The sequence below is a fragment of the Chelonia mydas genome, chromosome 1 (genome assembly GCF_015237465.2).
Source record: "Chelonia mydas isolate rCheMyd1 chromosome 1, rCheMyd1.pri.v2, whole genome shotgun sequence".
Classification (NCBI taxonomy): domain Eukaryota; kingdom Metazoa; phylum Chordata; order Testudines; family Cheloniidae; genus Chelonia; species Chelonia mydas.
The window spans coordinates 337,794,826-337,811,423 of record NC_057849.1 but is presented as its reverse complement, the minus strand read 5'-3'; the positions used below and the strand labels follow the sequence as shown (position 1 = coordinate 337,811,423).

General features: G+C 44.9%; 1 protein-coding gene across 2 annotated transcripts; it reads left to right on the top strand.

Annotated features, from left to right (window-relative positions):
- Positions 1–12,881: 12,881 nt before the first annotated feature.
- Positions 12,882–16,126, top strand: LOC102944368 (endonuclease domain-containing 1 protein). Of its 2 annotated transcripts, XM_043525268.1 has the most exons (3): positions 12,882–13,004; positions 14,106–14,414; positions 15,440–16,126. In XM_043525268.1, the coding sequence occupies exons 2-3, from the start codon at positions 14,139–14,141 to the stop codon at positions 15,983–15,985; spliced, it is 822 nt and encodes a 273-aa protein (XP_043381203.1). In that variant the 5' UTR covers positions 12,882–13,004; positions 14,106–14,138; the 3' UTR covers positions 15,986–16,126. The 2 variants fall into 2 exon arrangements, with proteins under 2 accessions (XP_043381203.1, XP_007056621.1); XM_007056559.3 differs by lacking the exon at positions 12,882–13,004 and having other exon boundaries at positions 13,026–14,414.
- Positions 16,127–16,598: the final 472 nt, after the last annotated feature.

The window sequence follows — 16,598 nt, the reverse complement described above, 5'->3', positions numbered from 1 at the left end:
CTGGGTCTGCTGAAACTCTTGGAGGGTTTTCTTTAATTCCCGCTGCTCCACTATCCAGCACATGAGTTCCTTTGTGCTGCCCAGCCCACTGGACCTTCTTGTCAGTGCCACTCTCCGGTCTTTCTCCTACACTTGGACACGTCCCCACTTTGTCACAGGGCAGGGTTCTCTCACGCTGCATTCCTCTCTGCAAACAGTCCTCATGCACACACGTTCAACACCAAGTGCTCTATTTACAGCGTGCTACGCAAGTCCGTGTCCACCCACAACATAAGGCTTTTACCTTCTCTGTGGGCACAGGATGAGAGAGCTCTCACCTGCCTGAGATTTTGGGCTTCTCCTTCCTTCCTCCCTCCCTCCCTCTTCCTGTGTCTCTTTTAACTGGCCTCAGCTGATGAGCTGAATTACCTTGTTAATAGGTTAATCATCCAGTCCTTAACCAAATATCTACTCAGTTTGGCCCATGTGGGGATGCTTGTCAAGTGCACAGAAGAATGAGTCCATTCACACTCTGTCACACCTCCGCAGTCCCATCTATCCACTGGGATCTGGAGAGCACAGCATATCACACATTATTCTCCAGATTTGGTCCAGAAACAATACTTTTCTTCTCCCATCCCACTGTCCCACAACGAGGAAGAAAACCCACTGGTCCCAAACCACCTTTTCTATGTGGGCAGGAAATCCCATTATCTTATTCTTATTTCCCAGTGTGGATGTAAGCAGGAAGCAGACAATGGATCTTACACTTTACCAATCCTCCAGTCTGTTCACTCACCCCAACCCATGGAATTGGGGAATTAGACCCATCATGTATTTTGTGATTATTTATAGGTCAGACTTTGAAGATGTTATTTAGGATGCAAGTAGAGAGAGAGAGAGAGAGAGAATGGGACTGTGGAAAAAGCACTGGGCTGGGATTCGGAGCTCTGTCTTCAGCTCTGCCACAGACTCCCTGTATAATCTTGGACAAGTCACCTACTCTCTCTGCCTTAATCCCCCCACTATAAATTGGGGATAATAGCACTTTTGTACAGCGCGTTGCAGGATGGGGCCATGATCTTGGCTGGGAACTCTAGATGCTACCATAATACAACCCCCACCCCAAACCAACATTTATCCCTTTTTGACCCCTTTTAGTCCCCACACTAAATAATTATTTTTAAGACTTGTTTGCAGTACAAGTGACAAAGTGATTACATGCTCTGAAAAAGTGATTGTGGAAATAGCACGTCCTTACCCATCAGATTTGCTCCCTGTTTGTATTTCAGCCACATCTGCCGGCTTTATTGACAAAAACACTTTTTTCCTGCTTTTTACACCTGGCAGGGACAACACAGGTATGGTAAAAGTGAGCTGGAATCTGTTCCTTTGGTGCATCCAGAGAATTGTTTACCAAGTTCCAATCAGTTACATTGCTGCAGATCCATTGAAGGAGGACACATTTGCTGATGCTCTTGACGGAAGGAGAACTCCAGCCAAGAAAGAGTCAAAGGAGGATGAAGGGGACAGCCTGTATTCAGGAACAGGCAAGGGCTCAGCGTTAATGTTAGTGTACAGAGAAAGTTGTGGTCTGCCTCTAGAATGGAGCCACAGAAAGACTTGGGGTTGCCAGTGTAGGCACAAGAGGGCCCAAATGACCTCAGGGTCATGGTCTCTCTCTCTTGTTTCTTTTTCTTATTCTCTCTCTTTCATTGCATCAGTCCTCTTCCCACAATACCATTCTCTACATTAGGCTTCCTCCTCTCTCTGTAAAGCTCCTTTCGTCTCCTTATTCCCTAGTATGAGCTTTTCACTGCTCCCCTTCCCTAGATCATCCCCATATGGAAACCTTCATTGCAGCCTCTGATGATTTTAGGAATCTGTCAATCTACAATTTATGAATTCTGTCTGAGATTATGAGCTCTCTGTATGTTTAAGCCTTTATGGTTATCTGCACTAGGTTCTTGCCTCATACTCCCTGTGCCAAGGACACAGGGGAGCGGCGCCTGCATTTGTGTCTATGAATAGGTTAGTTGTTGAAGACAATCAGCACCTGAATAGATTTGGCCAGGGGAGAACAAAGGAGTAACTGCCTCCTGGATAAAACCAGTTTTCTCCAACTCCTGTACACGGGGCTCGGGTTTAAAGGAATGGAATTTCCCCAGGAAAGGGAACAAAGAGATGAAGTGTTAGGGCATGTTGGTGGGAGAAGACAAGGTTACCCATCTTGTGCAATGACTGAGCACCCACAGGGACAGCACTCAGAGAAGAAGTTCAATTTCAGATTTTGCCCCAGGTCCCCAAAAAATCCTGTGGGTGCTTACAAAGTTGCTTAAGCAACTGGGGAGTCTGAGAGAGCTGACATTAGACTCAGGGGCTAGGCAGTTTGACTATGGGGGTTTCAGCTCTCAGAAGGGGATGCCAGAAAGAAAAACTGCACCTCAAGACCATGCCTAGAAACCCAGAGCCAGAGGCTGTACCTGGCCTCTGTGCAGATTCAGTAAGCCAAAAGCACATGGGGCCAGTGTGTGGAATCCAAACACAGCAGCTTGACTAGGGTTTTGATACAGCCATTCCTGTTGGTTCTCACTGCTGCCTGTTTCCATAGAGTGCTGAGAGCTATTGTCTGGAGCTGTCATCTCTGCTCTGCACAGATATGGAGTATGGTACCCAACACAATGAGGCCTCAATCTTGACTGAGGCTTCAGGGCATGACAGCAATACAAATGATAAATAATAATAATGATTACCCATGCTGCGTGCATAGTTGATGGGCTCGCATCCCTTCAGTAACCTCTGCTTTTGTCTGCTCCCGTCTTCTACTAACCCTTTTTTATCTGTGGAAAGCAGATAAGGTTGTTAACATTCAGTCAGTGCCCAGAGGTGTGAGGCTGAGGTGAAGAGAAAGAAATCACGATGGCTCGGCTGTGGTGGGCCAGAGCTGACAATGACACTGAAATCAAAGGGCAGCTGCTGTTTTTGCTCTCTCATCCTCAGAAGCACCCAAATTAACAGTTTTATCTCTTAATTAGCCACTGGGTTTTTTGTTGCATTGGGGTGCATAAACCCAGAAAAAGTGTTTTTTTACTGGAGCTGGAATTAGCAGGCACCTCAGTCTCTCAGTACTCCCCATGCTCTGTGAACAGCACCAGACACTTTCAGAGTTTTCTCTTAGTGTTCAATTCCTTGAGTAATGCTGGATCAGGCCAGCCAAGGCAAGGAGGCCTGTCACCCCATCTCATCATATCAGCTGATGCTGGTGGGACTGGACTCACTGGCCATGCCATGACATAATCTCCAGGAGACAGGAATCTTCTGATTCTGGATTTTCTCCATCTTGCATGAGTCTGGGCTTCCTTCCCCTTCCACATTTGCCTCATTCTCTAGGGCATCCTGCAGAGTTTGTATGTGGATCTCATTGGTGTGTGCACTTTCAGGTCCAGTGAGGTCTATATTTTCCCAAGGAGCACCAGCCTGCCCTTGTATGCCGTGCATCCACAAGACTCTGTAGAGTAGGCTATCCCATTTTTTTCAGTCCCCTCCAGTATGCTGTATGTCCTGAGGTAGACAATGAAGGAGCTAATGGATTCCAGTACATTACAGAAAAGGTTAGATGGTGGCTAATGATGGAACCCTTTAGTGCTGTTGATGAGCAAGGCAAGTCAATGTTGCTGATCATTTTGTTAGACTAGAAATGGAGATCACTTGCTTTTATGTACCTGAGATCAGGAAGTACATGGGGTGTAAGATTTCCCCTTATTCCTTTGTGTGAGCTACATCTACTTTACTGTCCATGTACAAGAGGGAGAGGGCTTTGTAGGGCACAAATGGACAAAGAGAAGGAGAGATGGGTGGGGGGAGCCTTGGCTATGCCCTTCAGTGCACTCCCCAACAGAGCTGAGCTGGTGCAGAAAAGGAAATAATCTGCTACTTGGATAGGCCAGAAGGATCTTACTTCTCTCCTGGAGCAAGGAGAGAAGCAGGGAGAGAACTGTGTATTTCTGACTTGTAATCCCTTCTCTCGACTCTTCCTGAGTGGCGCAGCTATGCAATACCCCTTACTAGAAGGTAAGTGACAAGCTGGCCGGGAGTGAGCATTTAACAGGTTCTTGAGTGGCAAATAGAGAAGTTCTGGAAATGATGTTATGTCTCTGGAGAGGACCCTGACAGCGAAGAGCACAGTACTTTGGTATGTACAGCAGGTAAGCAGCATGACCCCTTGGAAAGCTCTCTTCACAGGTGGCACATGAGGACTAACAGCAACACTCGGGCCAGATGCTGCAGTGCAGCTCGCAGGAGACGTTATGCTTGGCTTCAGAGGGACTTCTCATGTGCTTATGGTTTTCTGGGTGGGAGACAGAATGCTCAGCACCCTGCAGGATCAAACTTTTCTTCCCCTATTGAAATGGCACCTAATTTCTCTGGGAGGATTCAAGGTCTACCTGAGTAAACCAATTTTGTGTTACTCCTAAGAACTGCATTAAGATTTTGTACTAAGATATTTCTCCATTGATTAGAGTCAGACATGAGCCAAAACTCCAGGTTGGAACCCTGAATCCTGACTCGGGTTTGGATCAGAGTTTGTAGTTTGAACCTCTCTCTAAAATGAGTCCAACCCAATCATCAGGTACAAAGTCACTAGTATCTGGGAAAGTTCAAATTCGCATCTGGAATTTGAACCCCTAGGTTCAGGAATGTTTGCCTCTGACGTTCTGTTTTGGCCCATTACACAGCTATGAAGTATGGCTCTGGAATTTGGACTTGGGGTTTTGGTTCCGGTCAATATCTATTCTAAATTCCCTCTAGGTCAGACAGAATAAATATTTGAATGCGAGTTCACCTGGGCAATTCCCTTGACAGTGGCATGGAAATTAATTGAACTGTTTATCCTATAAATGAGTTGATGTGGCCATTAGACAGAAATATCTCAGTGAATGACCTTGTGAAAGGACTGTGGAATAACACACAATAATTCTGGCACCAGCTTTGCCCATGGAAAACTAGACTTCAACCCCCTTGTAGAGAAATATAATAATTTACCTACTTACTACTCTCCCTTTTTTATGGACATATATAAGCAGTTTCAGAGTTCTAGTCAGTGCACACCCGAACAGAGGTGTCTGTTGATCCATTGTTGTCAATGGGAGTTCTGCTAGTGACTTCAGCAGGTGCTGGGTCATGAACAACCTAGATAATTCCTCTGAAAAGAGTAAAGCTAGGAATAAGGAACAGTCAATAGTGCTACAAAATGGACTACTCAAAGATCAGACATGGGGGAGGGGATGGCTTTAAAAAAACATACAGTAGTGTAAATAAGGAAAGTGACCAAATATGAACACAGCTCCTAACGCTGATAAAGAGAAAAGGAGTGCTAGGGAAAATTGGTCATGACTGATTGAGAAGGGGGTTGAAATCAGTATTGCTTTAAAATGTGTATTTCTGGAAAACAAAATGATTAAATATTGTATATTCATGTATTATTATTCATTTATTATTATTATTATTATTTATTATGTGTGCCCAAAAATGGCACACATCTTAGACCAAAAATGGTCTAAGATGGTGCATTTTAAGAAAAGAAGTTGCAAAATGATTACAATCATTAATATAAAAAAGGATAATTTTCTTCTTTAAGTGTCTCCTGCATATTCCCCCCCGTGGGTCTGGCATCTCCTGGCAATGAGGTGTAGTTTACTCTATGCCAAGAGGTATCATATCCCACAAGTGTGAATGCACAGAGGCAACTTTCAAAGATCTATAGTTACCAGCAAGGAGCTTTTCTTTCCTCTTCCTTGAGGGTCTCCCTACTGTCTCACTTATACTATACACATAAAAGGAGATGTCTAAATTAGCGGTTACCACTCAAGAAAGAGATCTTGGAGTCATCGTGGATAGTTCTCTGAAAACATCCACTCAATGTGCAGCGGCAGTCAAAAAAACTAAGAGAATGTTGGGAATCATTAAGAAGGGGATAAATAATAAGACAGAAAATATCGTACTGCCTCTATATAAATCCATGGTACGCCCACATCTTGAATACTGCATGCAGAGGTGGTTGGCCCATCTCAAAAAAATATATTGGAATTGGAAAACGTTCAGAAAAGGGCAGCAAAAATGATTAGGGGTATGGAACAGCTTTTGTATGAGGAGAGATTAATAAGACTGGGACTTTTCAGCTTGGAAAAGAGATGACTAAGAGGGGATATGATAGATGTCTATAAAATCATGACTGGTGTGAAGAAAGTAAATAAGGAAGTGTTATTTACTCCTCCTCATAACACAAGAACTAGGGGCCACCAAATGAAATTAATAGGCAGCAGGTTTAAAAGAAAGGATGTATTTCTTCACATAATTCACAGTCAACCTGTGGAACTCTTTGCCAGAGGATGTTGCGAAGGCCAAGACTATAACAGGGTTCTAAAAAGAAGTAGATAAGTTCATGGAGGATAGGTCCATCAGTGGCAATTAGCCAGGATGGGCAGGGATGATGTCCCTAGCCTCTGTTTGCCAGAAGTTGGGAATGGGTAACAGGGGATGGATCACTTGATGATTCCCTGTTCTGTTCATTCCCTCTGGGGCACCTGGCACTGGTCACTGTCAGAAGACAGGATACTGAGCTAAATGGACTTTGATCTGACCCAGTATGGCCATTCTGATGTTCTTATGTGGGATATGGCACCCCATAGCATTGAGTCACCCTCAGTCCATTGTCAGAAGGCACCAATTCCACAAGTGTAAATATTTAGAGGCGACATATTTAAAGAACAAAATTACTGGTCAGTAACCGCTCTTTGCTTTACATTAGTCCTGGTATCCACTGAGCTGGAAAGAGCTTAGGTACTCAACTGATTTGAAAAACTGTTTTGGAAATCTCCATGGAATGGCTAACAACCCTAAAAGAAATATCACCGAGGGTACTGAGCTGTGATGTCCCCCAGGCCAAGGGCTTGTCCATCATTAAGTGTTTTTCATTCCCACCAGTTAAGAAATGTATGGGGGGCATGGATCACCATTCACATTGCACTCCCCATCAGTACCTCGCCCAAGCCGGGGAAGCTAATGATCCAACCAGTGGACCAAATTTGGTGATGAATCCTGGTCACGTGCCACCTGAGGTATGTTGTGCATACGCTAAGAAGAAACCAGCCATTGGATAGGGGCCAGACAGGATCTGTCTGAAGACCTGTATTTAGTCAGAGACAGGAAGTGTGCACTGTGGTCTAATATCATCAACACATCAATACAATTCACCAGTTGTCTTGACATATTCTCCTCCAACAGTACATCACTGGTGTAGAGTGCTGAGCTAATCTAAGGGCTTCTTTACACAGCAAGTTAATACACAGCAAGCCAAGTTGTGAATCTACAGTGCACCAGCTTTCTGTGCGGTAACATGTGGTGTGGACACTACTACAGGACACTGAAACTCCCAGGGCTTGCTGTAACTTGCCGTGTAAAGTCAACTTTGTTGGTCTAATCTGTGACTTTCCTTATTTTCATTGTTTACAAAGCATTATGTAATTATGGATGTAGGGTGTGTGTAAATAAGGATAGATAGGTGTGTGAGCACACGCACAGATGTTGCATTCTCATTTCTGTTCCAGCAGCCACGTAACCTGGGGAATTCTTTGGAAGCCTGAAAGGAAACTAACAGAAATGTTCATCTTTATGGGGCAGATCAATTGTAGTGAATGAGTCTGGGAGAAGTCTGGTAGAGTACACAAAAGCAATTCTGGCACCATAATTAGCTAGGTGGGCATGAACTAGAGCCCTGTGCAGGACTATTTTTTTAATCCTGTTCCCATCTCACCATGCAATATCCACTCCTACCTGCTCCCACATAGTTTCTTGCATTTTTATCCCACTCCTACCTGAAAAAACTTAGATCCCGCAAATTCCACAAGAGAGACAGATTCCCCCATGCTAAAAACACCAAAACAAAACAAAAACGAAAATGGTTAGTTTATATATATATATAAATGGAGTTAATACGTACATTTTTACAACTAAAAAAACCAAATCTTACTTAAGCCATATAAAAAAAATACTTCAACTCCTGTTAATAGACATCAAATCTCTTTCTATCCCTCACTTAAATTAAGCATTAAAATCTTTATTTAAAAAAAAAAAGAAAAACTTGCTTTACATTGCTGAAATTCTAGTGATGACAAACAAGAGATTTTGTGTTTCCCGCAAATTACTGCAGTCTGGTTTTTTGCCCACTCAATCCCACCTGCAACAAAGTACATTTTACCTGCTCCCGCTATTATGACAGTGGGTCCAGCAGGACCTGCGGGATCCCTGTCCTGCTGCAGGCTCCAGCATGAACAATGCTGTCCAGAAAAACACAAACATATTCCATTTCTTTTCCTTCTGCCAAGCAGCCTCAGATATACAGCCACTCTCAAGTTGTGACAGAGCTATTTGCAGAATCTACCTTACTTAATTAGCGACAACAGAACCAAGCAATTATTCAACAGAATTTTCTGTGGCCTTTGGTGTCTCTCATATAGATAGATAGATAGATAGATAGATCACATTGTTTGTATTCTTTACAGCATCTGATTAAGCTGTAAACGTAAATACAATAGACAGAAAACAAACTTGTAATTATAGAGAACCACCCACCTCTATAAAGGGAAATCCACAGCTTATATTACAGACATATTTTGCAGTAACTATAGTTTTATATTATGGAGGAAACAAATGAAATGTAAAACCAAGGACAGAGAGGATAAAAGGACAGATCTGGAAAAGAAACACCGGAGTAAAAGAGGACAAAGAAATGGAAAATATGGGCTAGATCCTCAGATGCACCAGAGGCTGGAAAAGATCAGCGAACCTGTCCTGAAGGAGATGGGCTGAAACCCTGTGGAATCTAGGGTGACCTCTAAGAAAGTTAAAATTTAAGTGGGATCCAAGGGTGAATTATTTTCTTGCTCACTCTCTGACTAAGGGACTTGAATAGAGACCACATCTCCCAGAGGGAATGAACCACCCCATTGTAAGATGGTGCTCTTAGGAGCCAGTCATCTAGGTGCATTTAAACCTGCAGGCCCTGACGACACAAGTGAGCTGTAACCTGTAACCGAGGCCAACCACTTGGCCAATGTCCTGGGATATGTTGCTGGGCTGGAGGGAAGCACCTTAGTGACTACAAGGTCTATCAGTTAAACCCTCAAATTATTAACTCCATAATCGCAATTGCAGCTAATCAAATACTATGTCTTTCAGGTAGAAATCATAGAATATCAGGGTTGGAAGGGACCTCAGGAGGTCATCTAGTCCAACCCCCTGCTCGAAGCAGGATCAATCCCCAATTTTTGCCCCAGATCCCTAAAAGGCCCCTTCAAGGATTGAGCTCACAACCCTGGGTTTAGCAGGCCAATGCTCAAACTACTGAGCTATCCCTCCCCCCAGGAAATCATCTAGTCCAACCCCTCTGATACTGAGAAAGAGCTTCTAGAGTGATGGGGGTGTGATTAAGTGTCTAAATGTGGATTGTAAGTACCCAAGTTAGCTGTAATTTTTCCTTTGTTTTAAAATTAGTTCTGAAGGGTTTATCTCCCCTTGTGTTGTGTATTTTTACATTACTGTGCTATTTTGTATAATCTGAAACAAAGTTATTTACTAAATGGGAGTAACGGACTAACAAGATTTTAGTAAGGTTACAAGTCCTCCATCAGCAGAGATTGTGACAGATTGCTTTAGTGCAATGCCACCGAACTGTGATAAGATCATTTACTGAACTATTGCTGCATAAATGTCACGACGAGACACAAGATAAATATTCTAGTTAAAAATTGTTATGTCAGCTGCCAGCTCACCTGGGCAGTTCCCAAAGATATTGCAAAAAAAAAGAAATGCTTATCCTCCTTATACTGTCCTTCAATGCAACCGGGGAGTTCTGCAATCTCCGACTGGCGTTTTGCCAGTGTCACTCATGAATTGCTGCAAGTTGTGTTTGGCACGGTATTTGCTAGCAGCTCCTAAGAGGGGCCACTTGGTGCCAACAATGGAGGGCCAGGGCCCATCACGTTTTGCTGTCTGTGAGTCTGTATGTAGATGCCAGTTGCCGAGAGCAGAACCCCAACTTTAGTCCAGTATCATAGGTGTATGCAGTGACGTAGTGCTACATTTGATAGTGCAGAAGCCCTGCAGTAGTGATCTCAAGTTGATAATTTTGTCAGGCAGGAGATAGATTTTGGAGACTATCTTGTGTGTGAAGTCACCATAAGATAAAGCACCCATGCTCAAAACCTAGCTAACATTCTATCAACATATTTTATCTCATTGAAAATCCGTGCAACAGCAATTATGAGACTTCTCACACTAGTAATAAATACACATTGTATCAACAGAAATCACGCATAACTCAGCTTTTACATGCCAAACTTTAAACTAAGCAGCAAGGCACAGCCAAAACGCACAGGTAGTTAGGCAAAAAGCCCACTGGCAGAACATGGAAAATAAAGTTCTTAAAACATTAATGTTCTCTGCAAACTTCAAAGAAGGGCAAGATTCACGGTTATGCTCCAGCTACATTTGGGCCACTCCATACGCACAGTTTAACTGGCTGATCAGACCAGGTTGACAATGTTTTTTCCACCAGCCCCCACTTATCCCCACAGCCCCCACAGATATCCCAACAGCCCTGGTATACTTCTGTCACTGCAGCCCGCAATGCCACCCACTGACCCTCAGCATTCTGGCCCCCACCCAATGACCCCCAAATCCTTATTCCCCCCAGCACCACCCTCACTAACCCCCAACGGTTCACCCTGCAGCCCCCCCACAATAAGCCCCACAGCTCACCAACAGCCTCTCACTGGTGTCCCCTCATCTCAGTGCTCTGTTCCTGTCCTGGGCTAGGGCTGCTCCTCCCGATCTCAGCCATCCAGCTCTGCTCGCTCTCATTGGCCGTGCCGCACTCCCATGGCAAAGGCCACATTTGAGTGGTGTTGCAATGGTGTGCAGCAGATCACAATGCTACTTGCTCACATTTGGCTCAGCCACCCCCTTGTCATGAATAGGCAGGCTATCCATCCAGTGTTAAGCTGGGCAGTCCTGTTTTTATGTTGTTTGTTCCCTGACCGGTACTCATATAAAACCCAACATGGTTTTGTCTGGTGTCACACACTGAAGATGCCATTTTGAAAAGTGTGCTGCTCCGCCTTCACCAGTGTGACCTTGCATGCACTGTGTGTGCAAGGTCACACTCATGGGGACAGGGCAGCGTGTGCTTCAAAGTGCATCCTCTGTGCTACATGATCTTGCACACACTGTGCATGCAAGTTCATACTGGCAGGGGTGGGGTGGGGTGCTTGAATGGCATCCTCCGTGTGGCGTGACCTCACACATACCATGCATGTGGGGTCATGCTGGCGGAGGCAGGGTCATGCAGGCATGATTGGGCCCATGCTATTCTTGGAAGTACTGGAACATCCATTATTCTGGGGATGTCTCAATGGCCACCCTAAGTCATGACAGAGCGGGTGGCTGGGCCAAATTGACGTCTCAAACCTGTGTGCCAGGTGAAGTGCTGGGGCACTGCTCCATCCTGGATTTCAGGTGCCAGAGTGGTGCTTCAGACCATTCCAGCTACACTACACCTCTGGGAATATGTTCGTGACCCACACAGAGCCCCAAATTTGGCTCTCTTGTGTCCCTCTCTTCTCAGATTTGCAAAAGAGTGGGACGTGCTTTCTCTGATGGTTCAGGCTGGCACACCACTCAGCTGGGCACAACTGTTAGGACAATGAGACTAACCCCCTTGATACTCTTGGGGTGCTGGATAGGACTCTGAGCAGAACTGTGCCAGAACAGTGCCCTGATAAGGCATCGTCTCTCATTCCCCCACTGATCTGAGGCACGTGACCTTTGAAACCATCACAGCTTTATGCAGACTGACTCACATAAACAGTACCTATGCCTTTGGAAGTTTTCAAACAGGGGTGGATGAGAGCAAGATGCAATGATAGGATAATTATTGGGATTGTTATTCCGTAAGGATGTGTCTTTCCATTTACTGGGACCCTAAAATAGGCTTGTCCTAACCCTAAGCATCATGTCACTGAAGAACTGCAAGAACTCTAATTCATATCCTGTGAGCACCTCTGGCAGGTCAGGACCTGGACACAGCAGTCAGTTCACACCTTGCTTTGACAAAGTTTGTTGCAGCTGCTACAGCTACGGTAGGACATTTTGTATAATGGAGACAAGTTGTAACAACCTGACCCTTCACACAGCCATGCTAAAATCAAAGTCCTGGGATTTATTGGTCCCCATTTGTACAAACCACACTTTGCTAATTGGGGGTAATAATTTATTGCCCTATTGATATGTCACCTGCTTTCATCTGGGAAGAATCTAGCCCTATATGGGCAGAGATGATACCAGATCAGCTTTATGGTATTTCTCATAACTCTGACAAGATTATCTACGGAGATATTTTTCTGTAGATTACAGATAGGCCCAGGCCAGCGTTCCAGATCAGAACCCCAAATTTGGACTTGAGGTCTAAACTCAAACCAGGCCCATCCCACTACATACAAATACCTATCCTCACCCTTTCTCAACTTAGCAGGCTTTGGAACCCATGCCTAGCGAGTGTCATTTAGTTGAGGGTGAGTCCCTCCATAGGGGTATACCAGGTACAGTTCTGCTGCCCTCTGTTCACACAACAAGGATAACAACCTTTTATTACTCCTGCCCCAGTAACAAGGAGACTGGGGATCCAACACCAGCCACAAGTGATCATTTGGGCAAGCAATCCCATCATGCTGAGCACCTAGACAGAGTGGGTGTGTCCATGCAAATGATATCAGCTTCTGAAGTCTTTTTCCACAGCTCACCATTAGATGTCAGGGGAGAGCTCATTCAGACTCTGCTTACACATATATAAACAGGCTCAGGCTCATAGGCTCAGTCTCCAACAAAAGCTTTTGAAAAATCCCCTACAACTTTGGTGGTGCAAACAGAATCAAGCTGATTGACAAGTTGGTGTGCAGACCTTTCACTCGGTAGGTTAGTTTCTTTTTGAAAAATTATGTTATTTATATCTTTTGTAATCATGAGTTCCTGACCGGAAGACGTTTCAGTTAAAGCCAATCGTCTCTTGAGATAAAAAATGCAAACACTGGGGAGGGAGACTTAATACAGAGACCTGTTTCTGGGACTCTTCCTTGCACCCAAGTGCAATCAGCCCATGAAGATGTTGAAGACAATGGAAAAACAGTGAGCTTTGGATCATGTCCTAAGCTCTCTGCTGCTGATAGCAGGGAGCAGCTCATATAGATTAGCAGCCATCCAAATATAGTTTGATTATATCATAACATGATTGTTCTGATTACTTGATGCAGAAAGCTTTCGGTTATCGTGGTATCTGAAACAGGGGAGTAAGCTACTTGTTTTAATAGCACTTGCTCAGCCCCAATGATTGAGGTTTTGCTGATCTCAGTGAATTTGGAAGAACAACAGTTTTGGACCAGGTAATCCTACATCATGAGATATGGCTGAAATAGGATAAAATATCCAGATTTTCTGGCATTGTTGTGGCGATTGTATAGGTTGTTTTCTCCAAGCAACAGAATATCCTCCTGCTAACAGCTAAGGACAGGCAGATGTAGGGTTGGTGGCTGGGAGATCTACTTTGTTCCAATCATTTTGTGAATGATTGAGCCAAATCCTCCCCTCACATAGAATAACCTTGGGGGAAATGATCCTGAAACTCTGCATATTTCAAATGGCAGAAATCTCCTGCATTTTTCCTTTGGGAACAGGGATTTGCAGCCACAGAGATAGGGGAGAAGTGTGGTTTTCTAACCAGCCAGATGGAGAAATGATGGTTACGTCTATGTAGGCAATCAACCTCTTCCTGCCCCTGTTGTAGGAGTGTGAATCAGTCAGAAATGATGATGCCATTGACTTCCTCCTGAAGTCTGTGCTTTATCCCCCCTTCTTTGACGGCTCAAGGAGCAGCACTAACTTCCCTGTTAGTTTCCACTTTTTGAGGCAAGGTGGTGGCCATATAGGACAGCTGTTCCCTGGCTAAAGCCTCTCACTCCTCCTCTTGGAGACCATGTTTACACCAAGCTTAAATTCTATTTACATTTGTTCTCCAGGTACAGAAGAGCCTTTAGCTTTAACGCGTTCCCATGCTGCTGCTGATGCTGCTGTTCCAGCTTTCTATGCTGGGGAACAGTGAGGTGGTGACATCTTTTGAAAACACATGCCCTCAGTTTTTCTTCCGGGAAACCCCCCCAAATGATGCCATCAAACCTGCCAATCCAGCCCAGATTTGCCAACTTTACAAGAATCAGTATCGCTTTGCTACTTTGTACGACAGGGACCACCGCATTCCAATATACTCTGCGTATGTGTACCAACCTGGTTATGGTAAGCGACCTAATAGCTGGATGGTAGAACCCCAGGTAAGATGCTCTCCTGGCTGCCTCTCCATTACAATAGGGTACAATCTTGGACATGAAAAATTGAAATATCGAATAAATCCCAATATATGTACGGACACACACACCACACCACAGCTGGGCATTCCCTGCCCCATGCTGTAGTGCAGGGTCACATCATTGTGACAAAGATGTGCAGTCACAGAAGGACACTGGGAGCTAGAATTCCTGAGTCCTATTCCTCACTTCTACTGACTTCCTGTGCAACCTAGGGCAGGTCACACCTTGTCCGGGCCCTGCCATCACCCGGTATAGAATGGAGATATTAATGCTTATCTACTTCATAGGGTTATTGTGAGAGTTAACTGACCTTTGTCAAGTGCTTTGGGCTCTTCAGGGAACAGGTGCTGTGGTCATGCAAAGCATTTTTATGATTTACTCTTATTAGAACTCAAGAAAACAGTGGTCAAAAACGTACTTAGTTATTGTACTAATGCAATGTCCATGCTGAAATGGAATTATATACTAACCTGGGTGTTTCTGGCTCACAAGGACAGGGTTGAGTCAACCTGCAAATTTGTGGCTTCCCTAGGGGCATTTTTGCAGAGACCTTGGGAGTTGTCAGCTCCCTGTAGAGCACTGAGGTGGGATCATCTATTGCTCATCTCAGAATTCCCTCCCATTTTTTTACATTTTTCTATGAATGAGTTGCCCCAAACTGAACGCAGACTTCTGTGCTCCTCCAGGTCAGGCTAGCTCTGAGCCACATTACTGTGGGCACCATCCAACCCTCAGGAAGAAAGGAAGTTACTCCAAGTGTGGCTCCTCTTTCACACTAGTCATGACTGTGAATGAGGCTGCTAGTGAACTTCCTTCCAGTTCACACACTGGCCACAGGGTACCGAGAAGCAAGAACACAGAGCCCTAGGGAGATCTCTTCCCTAGTGCTACCAATTCCTTTAGACCTCCAAAGGCACCTGCCCTGAGACACTGGCTCTGTTTCTGCTGCACACATGACTGACACCTTTATTTGTTTTTTGACTTTCAAGCTGATGGGTTCAAATTACCAAAAGGAAATGGCAACTGAATGGATCCTCTTAAATGATATCGGTGTTGACCAGGGACTGCTTAATGAGAGCCAGGCTGTCCTTCGAGATTACAAGAATCTGACTAATTTCAACAGGGGCCACTTGAACCCCAATGGGCACCAACCTGACCCTGACTATAAGGCTGCTACCTTCACCCTGACCAACATTGTGCCACAGTTTATGAACCTCAATAGTGGGAAATGGAACAACTACGAACAAGAAGTAATGATGAGTAGGACTGAAGGGTGTGCTACCACATACGTCGTTGTGGGAGTGGTCCCTGGCAACAATTACATAGCTGGAGGCAGAGTCAATAAGCCCAGCCACATGTGGTCTGCCGCCTGCTGTGAGATTGATAACAATCACAGGAAGTCCTGGGCAGTCATTGCTCTAAATGATCAGAATGCAGTCGAGCTGCTCACTCTGGGTGAGTTAGAGGAGAAGCTGGCTGAACTGTACAGAAAGGAGGAGATCCTTCTGTTTGACAGTGACTGTCCCCGACAATAAACTCCTGAACCCACCCGCACACCTCTCCATATCCCCCTGGAGAAAGGGGTTGGGAGCCTTCACCAATAGCTGCGCTCTCATGACCATTCTACACACTGCATTTAACCCATCCTGTTTGTTTATTAAACGCTTTTACAGATCTCTCTTCCCAAACGAGTCTAAACATTTCTCTACAAACTTCTCCTGTTATGAGAGGAAGCGGTCTGAAAAGGCTGGGGCCATTTTGTTCCTGTCCCATGTTACAAGTCATGGGTGGCAGGCTCTTCAGTTGGAAATGTCTATGAGAGATCTCACAGAGATTCCTCTTTATGGTGCTCTCAGGCAAGTGGGCTTTGCGCATGCCCCTGGGGCAAAGCATGAAGGAAGGGTCTGTCTCCCGGTCTGCATTCTTGCCACCCCTGAAGGCAGTGCTATGGGGGAAATGTAATACAGCCTGGGGGAAATGTAATACCCCCCAGCCCACCCACTCCTCCCCCTCACCAAACCAGGGTCCACCCCTTTTCCTAGCATTGGCTTGGACACGCTCTGGCTAGAGCTGGCTGTATTTTTTCAGTGAATAGTCTGCGACTACTTATGCACAAATAAATTGGTTAGTCTCTAAGGTGCCACAAGT

Bases quoted from the DNA above. Each gene is read 5' to 3' on its own strand.
- LOC102944368 (XM_043525268.1), top strand. From the start codon at position 14,139: ATGCTGCTGCTGATGCTGCTGTTCCAGCTTTCTATGCTGGGGAACAGT. The intron at 14,415-15,439 runs GTAAGATGCTCT...TTGACTTTCAAG, and splicing joins GCTGGATGGTAGAACCCCAG to CTGATGGGTTCAAATTACCA.